The 14,754-nt window shown below is 37.3% G+C and overlaps 2 protein-coding genes across 2 annotated transcripts; one reads left to right on the top strand and one right to left on the bottom strand.

Annotated features, from left to right (window-relative positions):
• The first annotated feature begins 788 nt into the window (after positions 1–788).
• Positions 789–2,981, top strand: LOC103445727 (cytochrome P450 94A1-like). Its single transcript, XM_070806493.1, has one exon. The coding sequence runs from the start codon at positions 1,109–1,111 to the stop codon at positions 2,744–2,746; it is 1,638 nt and encodes a 545-aa protein (XP_070662594.1). The 5' UTR covers positions 789–1,108; the 3' UTR covers positions 2,747–2,981.
• A 197-nt stretch (positions 2,982–3,178) lies between these two features.
• Positions 3,179–9,128, bottom strand: LOC139188678 (uncharacterized). The gene is made up of 7 exons (XM_070806341.1): positions 9,122–9,128; positions 9,005–9,068; positions 8,862–8,922; positions 4,075–4,218; positions 3,933–3,989; positions 3,778–3,857; positions 3,179–3,393 (listed from the first exon to the last, which is right to left on the bottom strand). Exons 1-7 carry the CDS (start codon positions 9,126–9,128, stop codon positions 3,318–3,320), a joined length of 489 nt encoding a protein of 162 aa, XP_070662442.1. The 3' UTR covers positions 3,179–3,317.
• Positions 9,129–14,754: the final 5,626 nt, after the last annotated feature.

The raw sequence follows: 14,754 nt of genomic DNA, 5'->3' as shown, positions 1-14,754 counted from the left end.
GATCTTGGTTTTCAACAAGCCATTCTGCCGTGCCGTGCGCGTAGATTTACCCTTGAAGCCTCCGTACATGCACCATTCATTGTCTTTTTGGGTGACGGTTTTGCTTACGTCGTCTTCCATTTTCTAGGTCCACCACTTAAATAAAAAGAAAATTAAAGAAAAAGATTTAAAAACTTTGAGTTTTAGGGATAAGGATAAAATAAAAGGTAAAGTGAATAGTACCAGATTTGACTTTTTAGTGTAAAATGTGATTTTTCGTTAATGTGAACAGTATCGCGAAATTTTCGTTAAAACGCCCTTAAATAATTGCATAATTTATACTATGGACAAATTGTGGAGATAAGAGTAATTAGTGTTTTTCTTTTTCCGATTTGGGTACTTTGGTGTTGGAATTTTTGGTAAGACCTACTGACCCAAATATAATGCGACAATTAGGTTAGAAAAAGACTTTGGTCATCGTGGTTTCAATATTACAAATGTGGTTACCGTGTTTTATTCTGTTTGCAAATAGACGTTATTTCAGATCTTATCTAACGTTTAAGATTAATTTGCGTGAAAAAAGTTGATTAAACTTTTTCCACTTAGCTTCTAAGCATACCCTTAAATAAATAAGAAAAAAAAAAGAAAAGTATTTTGACCTCAAAAGGCTAGCACACCTTTGTACTCCTTCATTATCTCCGGTAGAAGAACCCACCCAATGAGAGCAGAATATTCTCTCGAGAGCATCAACAACTGTGGGTGACGGACGGTGTTTCTCCAAAATTTTCAATTGGGAATTATTTGTTGGGATCTTTGGGGGTTAATTATCAAGACCATACCTTGGAAGAGCAAATCCATTTCATCTACTTCCACTTTTGGTATATCCAAGACTGAAGACTCACCATCCATGTACCTGCGGCTGCTCTGACGACCTCGCTTACGTACTAATATCCCTAATCACCATCGATTGTCATTTAATTGTGAACGATTTATGCTTGCCATTGACTTGACTCATTGAAAAGTACACTAAAAACTGTTCATACAAGACCATATGTTTTTCTGTAAATTTCCAGTGAAAAGTGATTAGTCTGATAATTTGCTTTAAACAAAACAAACTCAGACATTATAAATGGAACCCCAAATCTTGCTGCCAAATCATCCGCAAATCAGCAGCACTACAACAACCACTGCAAATTGTCCGACACCTTTAAACCCTTTCCATTTTTCTGCGTTATATCGGCCAGCCATGTTTCTTGAGCTCTTAACCTTCGCCTTCCTCCTCCTCCTTCCCATCCTTTTCTTCCTCTTCAGGTTTTCATCGGACCCGAACCCCAAAACAAGCAAGCTCCCCAAATCATACCCAATAATCGGCACATTCCCATCTCTCTACAAAAACCACCGCCGCAGACTGCCGTGGTTCACCGACCTCCTCCGCACCTCCCCATCAAACACCTTCACTCTCCACCACTCTCTCGGCCGACGCTTCGTCGTCACCGCCAATCCCTCCGTTGTCCAGCACATCCTGAAGACCAACTTCCCCAACTACCAAAAAGGCGAGACCTTCCGCACCACCCTCGCCGACCTCCTTGGCGACGGCATTTTCAACGCCGATGGAGATAACTGGAAGTTCCAGCGCCAAGTCTCCAGCCACGAGTTCAACACCAAGTCTCTGCGTAAATTTGTCGAACAGGTGGTCGACACCGAGCTCTCCGACCGCCTTATTCCAATTCTCTCCGCCTCCGCCGCCAGCAGTTCAGTCCTGGACTTCCAAGACATTCTTCAGCGCTTCGGTTTCGACAACATCTGTCGAATTGCTTTCGGGTACGACCCGGATTACCTCCTGCCCTCTCTGCCCGAAGCCAAATTCGCAGTGGCTTTCGACGAAGCCGTGCAAATCAGCAGCGACAGGTTCACATTGCCGCACCCAGTATGGAAACTCAAAAGGGCTCTCGGAATCGGGTCTGAAAAGCGCCTTCGTGCCGTCGTATCGGAAGTCCGCGAGTTCGCGAAAACCATTGTCAAAGAAAAGAAGCGGGATCTGAGCGAGGCGAAGGCGTTGGAATCTGTAGATCTGCTCTCCCGGTTCTTGAGCTCTGGCCACACCGACGAAAAGTTCGTCACCGACATTGTCATCAGCTTCACCCTCGCAGGCCGGGACACCACGTCGGCGGCTCTAACCTGGTTCTTCTGGCTTCTCTCGCAGAACCCACGTGTGGAAAACGAGATCTTGAGGGAGATCAACGAAGCGGCGTCGTCTGAGTCGGCAGCGGGAGGAGGTTACGACGAGGTGAAGGAGATGGTGTACACCCACGCGGCGCTGTGCGAGAGCATGAGGCTGTACCCACCGGTTCCCACCGACAGCAAACAAGCGGCAAACGACGACGTTTTGCCGGACGGCACGAAGGTGAAGAAGGGGATGAGTGTGATGTACCACGTGTACGCGATGGGGCGCATGGAGGAGATCTGGGGGGCGGACTGGGCGGAGTACAGGCCGGAGAGGTGGCTGGAGAGAGAGGAGAGGGGGGCCCACAAGTTTAAGTTTGTTGGGAGGGACACGTATAGCTATCCGGTTTTTCAAGCGGGGCCCAGGATCTGTTTGGGGAAGGAGATGGCGTTTTTGCAGATGAAGAGGGTGGTGAGCGCGGTTTTGAAGCGGTTTAAGGTGGTACCGCGGGAGAGGGAGGGCGGGGCACAGCCGGAGCTGTTGTCCTATCTCACCGCGAAGATGAAAGGCGGACTTCCGGTCACCGTTTTGGAGAGGGCTTAAGTATGTATGTGTCAATGTGTGTGTATTGTAACGAGTACGTACTGTGTGTGTATTGTAATGAGTACGTACGTAATTTAAGTCGAAGCCTGTTGTAAGTATTCATGCAACAAATAGAGGAGGAATTTTTCATTGTGCCGTAACATAGAGCGGAATACCACATGTTATTACATAATTGGTGTAAAACTTTTTTTTTAAATATTCTTCCAATTATATAATGATATGTGATGTTTCATTTCGTGTTCCGAGTACATTGAAAAATCTCTCGAAATAGAGAGGAGTGTATATAGAGAGAAAAGAATGTTGAAATTATTTCTTTTAAATTTCACTTTTATTAGAGGTCTTTAGTATATACTAATAAATTTTACCCGCAGTTGTTGCGGGAGCGAAAATATAACTATAGATTATATTTTTAACAATATAAATAACCAAAGACTAAGATAAACATTAAGTAGAAAATGGAGCAAATATTTTTACAAAGCTGTCTAAGTTTATGTAACTTACAAAAAAGACATTGTCAAATGCCTTGTCATTGATATACAAAAACGGCTAGTCTAGTATTCCCCATTGACAATCATCCCACTGCTTCATTTGTATAATTACCTGAACATAGAATATCCCATAAGAGCACATTTTTCTTGAAGCAGTCACTGCAAATAAAACAATTTGGATCATCAAGGAAAAAAAAAAGAAAAGGTTACAACTGAAACAAAATGTTAATACAATTGTAATTAATTTTGGAAAAAAAAAATACAGTTGTAATTAATTAGCAGTAATACTTTACATGAATGAATCGGATAGATGATGGCAAACTATGATATCAATAAATGAAAAAAAATTTCAACAGCCATCATTTATATATAGGAATAATAAAAATCCATTTGCATTAGCTCTGGATCAAGTTCAACTCAAGGCTACAAAAATTTTAAACCCCAGATTCAGATCGCACTATTCAACCCCAAAAACCAAATAGTACATTTAACCGACTTAACACGATGGAAGGCATAAATGAAATCTAGGAAATTATACTCAACCTGCATTGCAGAAACGAACATTGTAGCTTATATACATTCTCAATGTCCTCAGCAAGTCCTCTCTCCAATGGCTCTGCAATCTACAAAAGGTTTTTAGAAGATTATAATTTAAAAACTAAATCACATAAAATTTTTGAAATTAGGTTGCTTCTTACCATAGTTATTTTATTCTTCTTATTGGATGTTTCAGCAAAACATTTGATTGACAAAGGCTACATTGTTTCACAAAATGAAACAACATGATCAACCTACAAACAAAAGCATATCCATCAAGAAAAGAAGAAAATAAAATTTTACCTTCTTAAGACCATCTCCAACCGTTGGGCTAAAAGCCAAATTTTTTAGCCTGAACAATTTAGCTTTTAGCCTAGAAACAACTTTTCTGCTCCAACCCTTCTTAAGAAGATCCCTTTCCTTTAGGAGGGAGGAGAGGGCACGGGCCTATAGAACCCAAGGATTGTGTCTATTGAGCTATAATTGAGATGCTATTATTTGGGATGGATTTGACTGTTCTAGCTCAATCTCCACCCCAAACCTCTCTTACTACCATAAATTATTATATATTTGACGAAAGTTTGTCCAACAGACGAAATTCTATCTGGTAAATAAACTTTACCTAATGGAATTTACAAGTTCGATGGGCAAAAAAGATCAATGTTTTAGTTTCTTCAAAGGTTTGTGCCCAAATGAACAATGTTCGGCGGACAAATATACATTTGTCAGTAAAATTTTCGCGCCAGAAAAAATTTGGAGTGTAATATGTATGACGAAATTTAAGGTTCCATCACGTAAAGTTTACTGCACGTTTTGATGAGTTAAGGGAATTGATAATCATGAATTTTTAGTTGAATGACTATTCTTCTAATTGGGTTAAACTTGAGAGATGATTGTTACAATTTTCTTTTATCAACAGCAAGGTTCAACTTGTTGCTTTATTACACACTTTTTTTTTGCTCATTTTTTAATTTATCTTTTTGCACACATTTGTTTGTTTAATTTTCTTGATTTACCTAATTCAAAAAAAAAAAAAAAAAACACACTAACAAAGATGTATATTGGAGAGAAGATGATTGTGTGGAAGTTATTTCCATTCTTTTATAATCTAAACTAGCTATTAATAAAATTCTCTTTATCAATTAGAAAAGGGTGAAAAGAAAATTTGGTCTTATATCACAAAGTAAAATAATGGGTAGTAATTTAATTTTGTACAAACTTAATTTTGCCTTTTTTTTTCTTCCTTCTGTTGTGACATATATTCTTATCAATATGTGATTGTGTAAATCCTAAGTAGAGATAAAATATGAATCATTTGGGATCTAGAAGATCTTTCCTAATAGACTTTGTATTACTTGGAGAGCAAGTTTCTCTCCTCCTTATTACTATAAACAACGGCACAAGGACTAGGGAATTAACACACAATTCCTCAAGCCTATTCTCCATCTTTCTCTCTTCCCTTTGCCTCACCCCTTTGTAGAATATAGACCATAACACGTTATCAACACACTATTCACGCTGTGCTAAGAATAATTTAAAGAGAATTTATTCGTCTTTAATCAAGGGAGTATTATGTTTCAATTATTTTTAATTGATTAAATTTTAATTTTCTTGAATTCATATACTTTTATTGATTCAATTTATTTTTTTCTTGAACATGATACAAGTTTTTGAAGATGGAAAGTTTAAATTGAAGAAACAATTTTCTGCATCAAACCAGTTCATCAATATCATCACGCAATCAAGTTCTTTCAAAACAATGATTTTTATCTCGATATTGTTGCAGCCCTGATAGCATGAACATTCACCATAATGCATGACTCAACTTTATGTTTTTCGAGTTTTAGATTCTACATAAATTGTGTATGCATTATAATCATAATCATGTTAAATTGTGTGAATTGATATTGTGATATTAATATGAATAATTATATGCACTTGTATATGCATTGAATTAAAAAAAAAAATTGGAAACGCAACCCGGGTTCTTCGAACCCATGACCTGGCATTTTCGCTCACCAAGCCTGCAGCCTGCGTGACTGAGCCGAAGAGCCAGCAGCTCCCTTTCTCCATGAAAACCAAACAACGCTGTCCATGGCATCGTCCCCAAAACCTACCCTCACCTGTAGACGAGTCATGGTACCAATGTCGATTTCCATTAGGACTCACCACCTGAAGTGTTTTTTGGGACAAATTCATCCTCTCCGATGATGATTATTGAAATTCCCGTCGAATTTCATCAAGATTGTTAGGGTTTCAATTCAAAATCCCCATGGTTTTCACCCAACGTTGAGAAATTAAATTTCTCCGTTCATAATAGAGTTCCAGTTCGAACCCGAACTTCCCCCGACCAAAAATTCACTAAGAACATGACCACCTGAAGTGGCGGCGCTGGTCTCAACTTCAACGACCTCACCCAGCAAAGCTGGGCTGTTTTTGGTCTTTACCCGAGCCCACTTGGGCTTGACTGCCTTTGGTCCACATCATTAGCCCTTTGAGCTTTGATTTCTTAGCCCTTTGGAGAGATTTATCCGAACTTACAGATCGTAGCCCATCACACATAACCCAGCCCAACCCGCGACACCAGTTCGAGCTGTGGTGTCCCTATATGCGTTGCGATGCACCTGATTGGCGCCCTATTTTGGGCCTTAGCCATCTGGGCCTGCGCTAGTAGCCCAACTATGTATACGGGCTTAGTGCCCTGGCTCGGCCCATTTTTAATTCCAGCCTTGGTTTAAGGCTTGGGCCGCTAGGCCCTCATCTAATATTGGGCTTGGGCCTACCTTTTTTTTCTGTTTTTATAGCCCCCGTGGGCAACCAATTATATTGCCTGTTTTTTAGGCCTTATGGGTTTTTAAAAATTTTCGCCCAACTTTTAATTTTGGCCCAAAGTCCAAATAATTAAATTATAAATTCTATACATATTTGCATATTTTCTTGTTACATATTTTTGTATATATTGCGTTTGTTTGCAGGTATTATGAACTTGACATTCATACTTCCGAACCCGAAGTTTTGGAAAAGTGCCATATAAACTTGAAGTTTCTTAATGCGCAACACTCATGTTGAGACCCGAAGTTCTCAATGCTTAAATCCGTTTAAACCAAACAATGTCTTAGAACCTGAATGTTCTAACTTTGATGTTTATGGAAATTTTATTTCCTAAAACACCAATCACATTCTTATTTCTGCCATTCAGCGTATTGTCGAACCGTAACAAGTTTGATTTCACTGATTTGGAAGTTTCGAATAAGAAACTACTTTATGTGGATACAAGACGTGACACCCTGCGTGACTACTACTAGTTGCAAAATCATTGTAGCTAGTTATGGTGTGAAAGAGCTGGATAAGCCTCCGCCATAATTTTTATTCGAAGACTTATGCCTGAAGCATATCAAATGGAAGTACCTCACTGCTGAGGACTCCATGGCTCTTTGACTCGCTATGGACCATTTCAAAAGATGAATTCTTGCTCGAAGCAAAACATGATTGAAACCTTTACATCCATGAATTGGAACAATTCTGAAGTTTATATCCGATCAAATTTTAACTGGAAGAAAATCTTTGTTGTCCTTCTATATCTAAATTGCTCCTGAAGTAGCAGTATAGAGAGCGGAAGTTTATCAAATTCTCGGATCTGATTACTACCACACCTGTAAGAGAATGGTACCCTAACAATTCGGCTGGGAACTACCGAACGGTATAGATCCAGCTTCGGTTGGAGTCTATCGAATAGTGATGCCTTGATTCGGCAAGAATGCACCAAATGGCATGCTATGCTTCGACAGAGGTACATCGAATGGTACTGCTCTGCTTCGGCAGAGGCCTACCGAACAGACTCATCCAGTTTTGGCTGGAGCCTACTGAACCCAAGTTTGGGTCTGTCTCTCTCTCACAATCCCATTTCGAGTTTGTTTTACAATAAATGATAGAATCTGGGTCTGCCAAGAGGTGGTATCATGCCTTAAGCATGATTCTTGACACCTCAAACTTCAAGAATAAGGGATAGTATTCTTGAACCTCAACCCTACAGAATCTAACTCCGTTTTGACAAAATAGATCATTGATTATGCATTTTTCTGTACCTTTACCAATGTTGTTGAGGAGTACTATTCCCGTAGTCAATATGTGAGACTAATTTTGCTCCGCCTAACACATTTGGAAGAGCGAAATTTGACATGGAAGGCCATATTGGTTGAATCCCCTTGTATATTTGATTTACTTTGTGAATAATTTATTTTGTTCTCATATTTAAGATTGGTGTTTGGATGTCATTATTATTCTCGAATAAGGCATGACACTGTCTTATATTGTCCAATGATACTAATTTTGCCATAAAGGGAAGCTTATACTCACTTCGTTCCAAAAAAAACGCCTTTTTGAGCTTTAAGGATATTCGAAAATATTATACCATATTGAAACCAATGTAGAAAATGGAGTAAAATTCCTTGGCATATTACCATATTGCACTTCCTACGAATATAGCCAGAAGCATATTCTAAAGAAGATGAAACGTTTAACGAGTGAATTACACCCATTCAAGCCATTATGTGGCCGGCTAGAAGCCCGCGATTCCTAAGGAATTTTTGCTATGGATGTACGTTTGGGATATCTAGGATGATCCGTGATGACCATTTTTAGGCATCATTTTACCAAAAGTAATGACATCATACCTGGAAGCGTATCATGCCTTAGCACCCTCTATTTTTTTCTACAAATGATTCAAAAAGGGACATTTGTGGACTGATTCAACCACCTTGCGGACCATTTATATAGGGGTGTGCTATCCACACACCTCTTTTTACTTCTCACACACCCCTTGTTAATTTCTATCCTTTGATCTTCTTTAATTCATCCGATCCGACGGCCGAAAATTAAAAGGGTGTGAGAGAAGTAAAAAGGGGTGTGTGGATATCACACCCCTTTATATACTTTATGGTATTGGTTGATGCTTCTACACGTTGGTCACATATGTGGCTGTTGTCCACAAGCTGCATTCTCCACACTGGTGGCTCAGATTAACAAGCTCAGGGCTCACTACCCTGATTATCTAATCAAATCTATTTGATTAAATAAGTTGGAGAATTTACATCTAAACCTTTCGATGGATATTGCATGTCAGTTGGGTTTTGAAGTTGAACATCAAGTACCCTATGTTCATACCCAAAAAGACCCAGCAGAAGCATTCATTAAACGCCTTTAAATGATTGCGCGATCGATTGGTCATACGTACCAAGTTCCCGATCTCTCTTGGGGCCATGCAATATTGCAAGCAACTATGTTGGTCTGCCTAAGGCCTGTCACGACCCAACCATATAAAGTGAGTGTTAGTTGGTTACCAAATACGAACCTGACATATCGTATTTGCACGTGTATGGTTGTGCGGTCTATGTGCCATTTTGAGCCGCCCTTACGTATAAAAGAAAAAATGGGTCCTCAAGGAAGGATGAGAATTTATGTCGGTTATGATTCTCCTTCTAATATTTGTTACTTAGAACCTTTTGACAGGCGATCTCTATATCGTTTGTTTTGCGGATTGTCACTTTTATAAGATAGTCTTCCCATCATTAGGGGGAGATAAGAACGTCAACATTCCTAAAGAATGACGCGAATTATCGTGGACGTCCTCATTATGTCTCATTTCGATCCCAATCTAGATCGTTAGAGTATAACCAGACACTTCTTCTGATCTAAGAACAAGTGATGAGATCACATATACCAGCTGCAAATGTGCCTGTAAATATGTGTACCAAATGTATGACGGATCTTCATCCCGAAAGTAGGAACGCCACTACTGTGGCTGACCCTCGTACATTGGCTGCTAGCTAATCAATCTGTTATACACTAGAAGCATGGCAGATCACTCAGTTCGAGGATTCACTTCCTTAAAAGTGGAGGAATGTGGCACGAATGAATCTGCCCCTCGATTGTTGTCTCAATCCTTTTCATCTCATGAGATTAAATCTGGATTACTTCCGAGACCTGAAGTTCTTGGTCCAGTATACTAAGTTTGGATGAGATATGGAATTGGAATGAGATTATCATAGATGATGTTTTTGTTTATATGGTAACTATCGACATAAATGAAAAGCGACGATAACGAACTGCGTTCTGTTGATTACTGTTAACGTATAATTGATTGGTCAACTAGAAAAATCAATTGATGATGAATGAGATGAATGAAATAGTGCGATATGACGCCTTGTAGCGCAAGGTTTCTCTCATACGCCATGTGATTAATTGCAGCATTACAAACGTGGTTGTAGTATCTCTGGGATCTTGATACAAAAACTACATGGAGTTTCCAAAAGATTTACATGTACTGATTCAAATAGTTCTAGACCATAAGAACACCCTCTCGGTTCTGATGAGGCCTTCACTTTGCATATGCAGAACTATCCGGGCGGATGAGGTATACCCGTCTAAGTGAATATTTGATTAGTTAGGGATATATGCCCCTGCGTGTACAAAATTCAAAATTGCTAGAGTTGAGAAAACTGACTTGCACCTAAAGTCAGACTTTAAGATGAATGATCATGGGAAAACTCGACATTACCTCGACCTAAAGTTTCGAGCTAGTTCTAATGGTATTCTGGTCCACCAATCGAACTAGACCCAAAAGGTGTTATGTCCGAGTATACCCTGATCATCTATACGCTAGATGCAAATGAGACCTTTACGAAGGGTATGGAGCACAAAGTTCCATATTGGAACGTGATGCAACCATATCTAAGTATAATTGGCATTTGTTGTACTTAGCTCAATGCACTAGATCAAACATCTTATGTGCTAATAATCTTTTGGCAGAAAATATCACTGCGCCTACACGCCACCACCAAATTTGGTGTTAAAGACGTTTTTCCGTTACTATGGATTTGGGCTTATCTATCCCTATGCATCTCAGAATAGATCACACCCCCTTGATCTTCGAAATGATGCCTACCCTATGGGATTCGCTCAATTAGACCATCTGTTTGACCGCACAAGGTATGTTCCCGAATGGTTAAGTCTTTATCATTAAGGAACACCACAATATCTTGGAGGTAAACCAGATAGACATTTTTGTTGCGAAAACTTTGAATCGTTCCAAGACTCATTGTATCTCATCACGTGAGAGATATGGTCGAGAACTCTTGTTGAGCATATTCAAAATCCCAGTGTTTTTCATTTATCGTTAAATCCCAATAACGATGCATAAAGACAACGTTGTATGTATCGACCAGATTATGATACATACTAACAAGTCAACGCCAAGCGTATTGTGTCTACATCAGCATGAGCATCAGAAGAATGAAGTCAAGCAGTCCGATCCCAAACAACCTTGCCGACCTCTACACGACGTCACTGCCAAAGTCTACCTTCCAGAAACTTGCCCAAGGAATTGGTATGCGTAGCTTTCTCATTTGCGATGCTTGTAATGTGATTTGGAAGTTTTGTCAAACTCAGGGAAAGTATCCAGAAGTATACTCACTTGACCTTAATGTACTATTTTTCCTACGATTAGGAGCATTTTTCCCACTTGATTTTTGCTACCTGACTAGGTTTTAACGAGGCACCCATCCTGAGTTTGTTATACCCTTATGTACATTCTACTTGTGTCTCGAAGATGTATAGTTTTGACTTAATGCAACTTCTCATTTTTCTCCTTAGCCTATGGGTTTTTCTCCCACCTTAGGTTTTGCCATAGCGAGGTTTTGTGGGTTTTACTACCCATGCATTCTTTCGTTTGTTTTGAGACTTGCATTCGTTACTTGTGCCGACTAGACGAGACGACTTCATCAACTGCTTCTACATTTGCCTGAAGATCTGATGCACCATCTACTTGAGTATTTGCACACTCAATGGGGAATGTTGTGACATATGTTATTATTAATGTGATTATGTAAATCCTAAGTAGAGATAAAATAGGAATCCTTTGGGATCTAGAAGATCTTTCCTAATAAACTTTGTATTACTTGAAGAGCAAGTTTTTCTCCTCCTTATTACTATAAATAAATGCACAAGGATTGAGGAATTAACACACAATTCCTCAAGTCTATTCTCCATCTTTCTCTCTTCCCTTTGCCGCACCCCTTTGTAGAATATAGGCCACAACACCTTCAACCATATGCCATCATAGTGTACCTCTAATTTAAAAATAAAAAATATAAATATAAATCTCTCTCCCTTCCCACGTTTTCTCTCTCAATCCCTCTCTCTTTTCACATTTCTCTCTAACTTCTCCCTTCTATATATTTTTCAAAGAAAAAGAAAAAGAAATATATATATATACACACACACGTACTAGTCTTTCTCTACCCGCAGTGTGAAAGGCCTTTCTTTAATCACGCACTACACGCAACTTACAAATCCTTAATATATTTATTTATACATACTGTTTCGCCTATTTCTTATTTTGCTTGAATTTAGATTGCATGAGAGGTTTTAAGTGTTGTAGTAGAATAACATATTAGAAAAGAAATCATAAACTTTTGGAAAAGTAATCAAGGCAATTGAAAGAAGAGCTCACCATTATCCTGATTAGGATTAGAAAACCAAGTAAAATGTGAAGGTTTGTACCTATCTCAAGTACCACTCTCCTGGAACATGCAAGGGAAAAAAGTGGAAGGTCTGAGATTCATCATTGCCTCCAACTTTTCTTTTCGACTTTTGTTCAGTGTTTTGAAAAATGCGGGTGGAGCTACAATTTTGTTTTTACACCAGTTTTACAAAATTGGAATAGTAAGTTTTCTTTCAGTTGCAACGTGGATAACCATCCCATAATTTCTACTCTGCTCAACCGCTCCCTAATTTTTTTCAATAAAATGAATTTTAAAATTTTGTTTCTTGACAAAATTATCTCTTCATTTTGTCATAGATTTTTTTCGGCCAATTTTAGATTGTTTTGGTTTGAGAGGCTTTTATGTATGTCCACTTATTTTTGGTGAAATCTTGTGATCCAAAGTGGAGTTATGACATTCTACTAGTAGAGATATATAAACAAGGCATATTTGTAGATTTATTCTCTGAATTTGTATGGAGCTTCTAATTTTTTCTTGAATTTTAATTTTAGTTGATTATCCCCTTGAACTTTTATAATTAGGCAATTTCCCCCTTGAACTATAATTTTAGCTGATTACCCCCTTGAAGTTTTATAAATAGCCAATCTTCTCCTATTGTTAGATTTTAAAAAAATTCATCCAATTTTCCATCCATCTTGATCACGGAAACAATATATGACAATTGTATGAGGGAAAAAATGATAAAAATTTGGATGGATGAAAAACTAAAGGAAAGTTTTATAAAATCTAACGCTAGGGGGAATTGACTATTTATTAAAGCTCAAGGGAGTAATCGGCTAAAATTCAAGTTCAAGGGGAAAATTGGCAACTGCAAACAAATTCAGAAGGCAAATCAACAAATACCTCTATAAACAAATATAGTGTCTGCAGAACGTGTGGCCCAGCAAACTAGTGAAAACAATTTCCAGCAAATTATAAGGGAGTTGCAAAAGTAAGTTTTTATTTCCTCAAATTGTCTAAAAATTATGACTTTGTTGTAAACTTTTCTAGTTTAATTGTGATTGTGTAAATCATAGTTTAGATTTGGGGATACTTTAGATGCGGTCCCTAATTCTTAACATTCTTTGATTAAAACCTTAATAGTATTCAAAGTTTGATCAAAGTTCATTGACTTTGTACACCTCATTATATTACTATTACTATTAATATTTTTATAGTTTTGACATGAATTGTTTGATATTTTATGAGATTTATAATCCTATAAATTTAAAATCTCTCATTATAATACTATTAGAAACGGTTATAATTAAAAAATTCAAACATTTTGATTGAATAAATGGATAAAAACTATGTAAAAATAAGAAATAATAAATGGCAAAAGAATGTATCCATAGTGTTAAAAAAAATTGGTACATTTCACATATAAAAAAGTGGTACATTAATAAAGAAGAATGGGTGCATTATAAATAAATTAGGATACAGATAAAAGATTAAAAAATTATGAGTACAAATGAATTTAAAAAAAAATATAGGATCTAAAAGAAATTAATACATGGGTACAAAATAAAACTAAAAAGAAAATACTACAAATTTAAAAAAAAAATGTTGCAAATTAAAAGTGGGTACAAACTAAAAATATAATTATATGATACAAAGTTTAGGCATAAAACATAAATATACTATATGTAATTTTTCTATCATTTATTAAATATACAATGTCACGTGACGGTATACACATGGGTACAAACACAAATAAAACTTTAAAAAATATGGGCACAAAAAGAAACTAATATATAGGTACAAATTAAAAATGAAAAGAAAATTGGTACAAATTAAAAAATATTTGCAAATTATAAATAGGTACAAATTAAAAATAAAAATATATGATAAAAAATTTAGCCATAAATATAAATATACTAATTGTAACATTTTTAACACTAAAGGAATATATTTAAAAATAAAAATATTTTATTATTCAAATAATTAATGATATTATTAATACCTAAAGACCTTGATAAAAAATTAAAAATGAATAGGATTTGAATCAATGGAGTAACAAAAAGAACGATGTAAACCTAATTTTCCCTTAGATTTGATTCTAGTTATTATTTCCTATATGGACTTGTATTCCTTGGGGATGAAGAGATTATTCTCCCTCTTATTACTATAAATAAAGGCACTGCGTAGGGAAAATAACACATCATCTACACACACATTCCCCTACAATTCTACAAACACATCTCTCTCTTCTCTCTTTGCCGTCGGCCCCTTCCCCTTAGTTAGATAAAATAGGCCACAACACGTTATCAACACGTTCCTACCGCTGCGCCTAGTAATCTAAATCTGACGTGGAAGCTTTCTGCATCAAACCAGTTCATCCATATCATCACACAATCAGGTTCTTCCAAAACAACAACTTTTATCTCGATATTTTTGCAACCCTGGTAGCATGAACATTCACCATAATATATGACTCAACTTT

This window comes from Malus domestica, chromosome 10 (assembly GCF_042453785.1).
Source record: "Malus domestica chromosome 10, GDT2T_hap1".
Classification (NCBI taxonomy): Eukaryota; Viridiplantae; Streptophyta; class Magnoliopsida; order Rosales; family Rosaceae; genus Malus; species Malus domestica.
This window is presented reverse-complemented; position numbering and strand designations above follow the sequence as displayed.

Bases quoted from the DNA above. Each gene is read 5' to 3' on its own strand.
- LOC103445727 (XM_070806493.1), top strand. From the start codon at position 1,109: ATGGAACCCCAAATCTTGCTGCCAAATCATCCGCAAATCAGCAGCACT.
- LOC139188678 (XM_070806341.1), bottom strand. The intron at 8,923-9,004 runs GTACGTATGACC...GTATGAACATAG, and splicing joins CAAGAGAGATCGGGAACTTG to GGTACTTGATGTTCAACTTC. The intron at 3,858-3,932 runs GTAAGAAGCAAC...AACCTTTTGTAG, and splicing joins AGAAGAATAAAATAACTATG to ATTGCAGAGCCATTGGAGAG.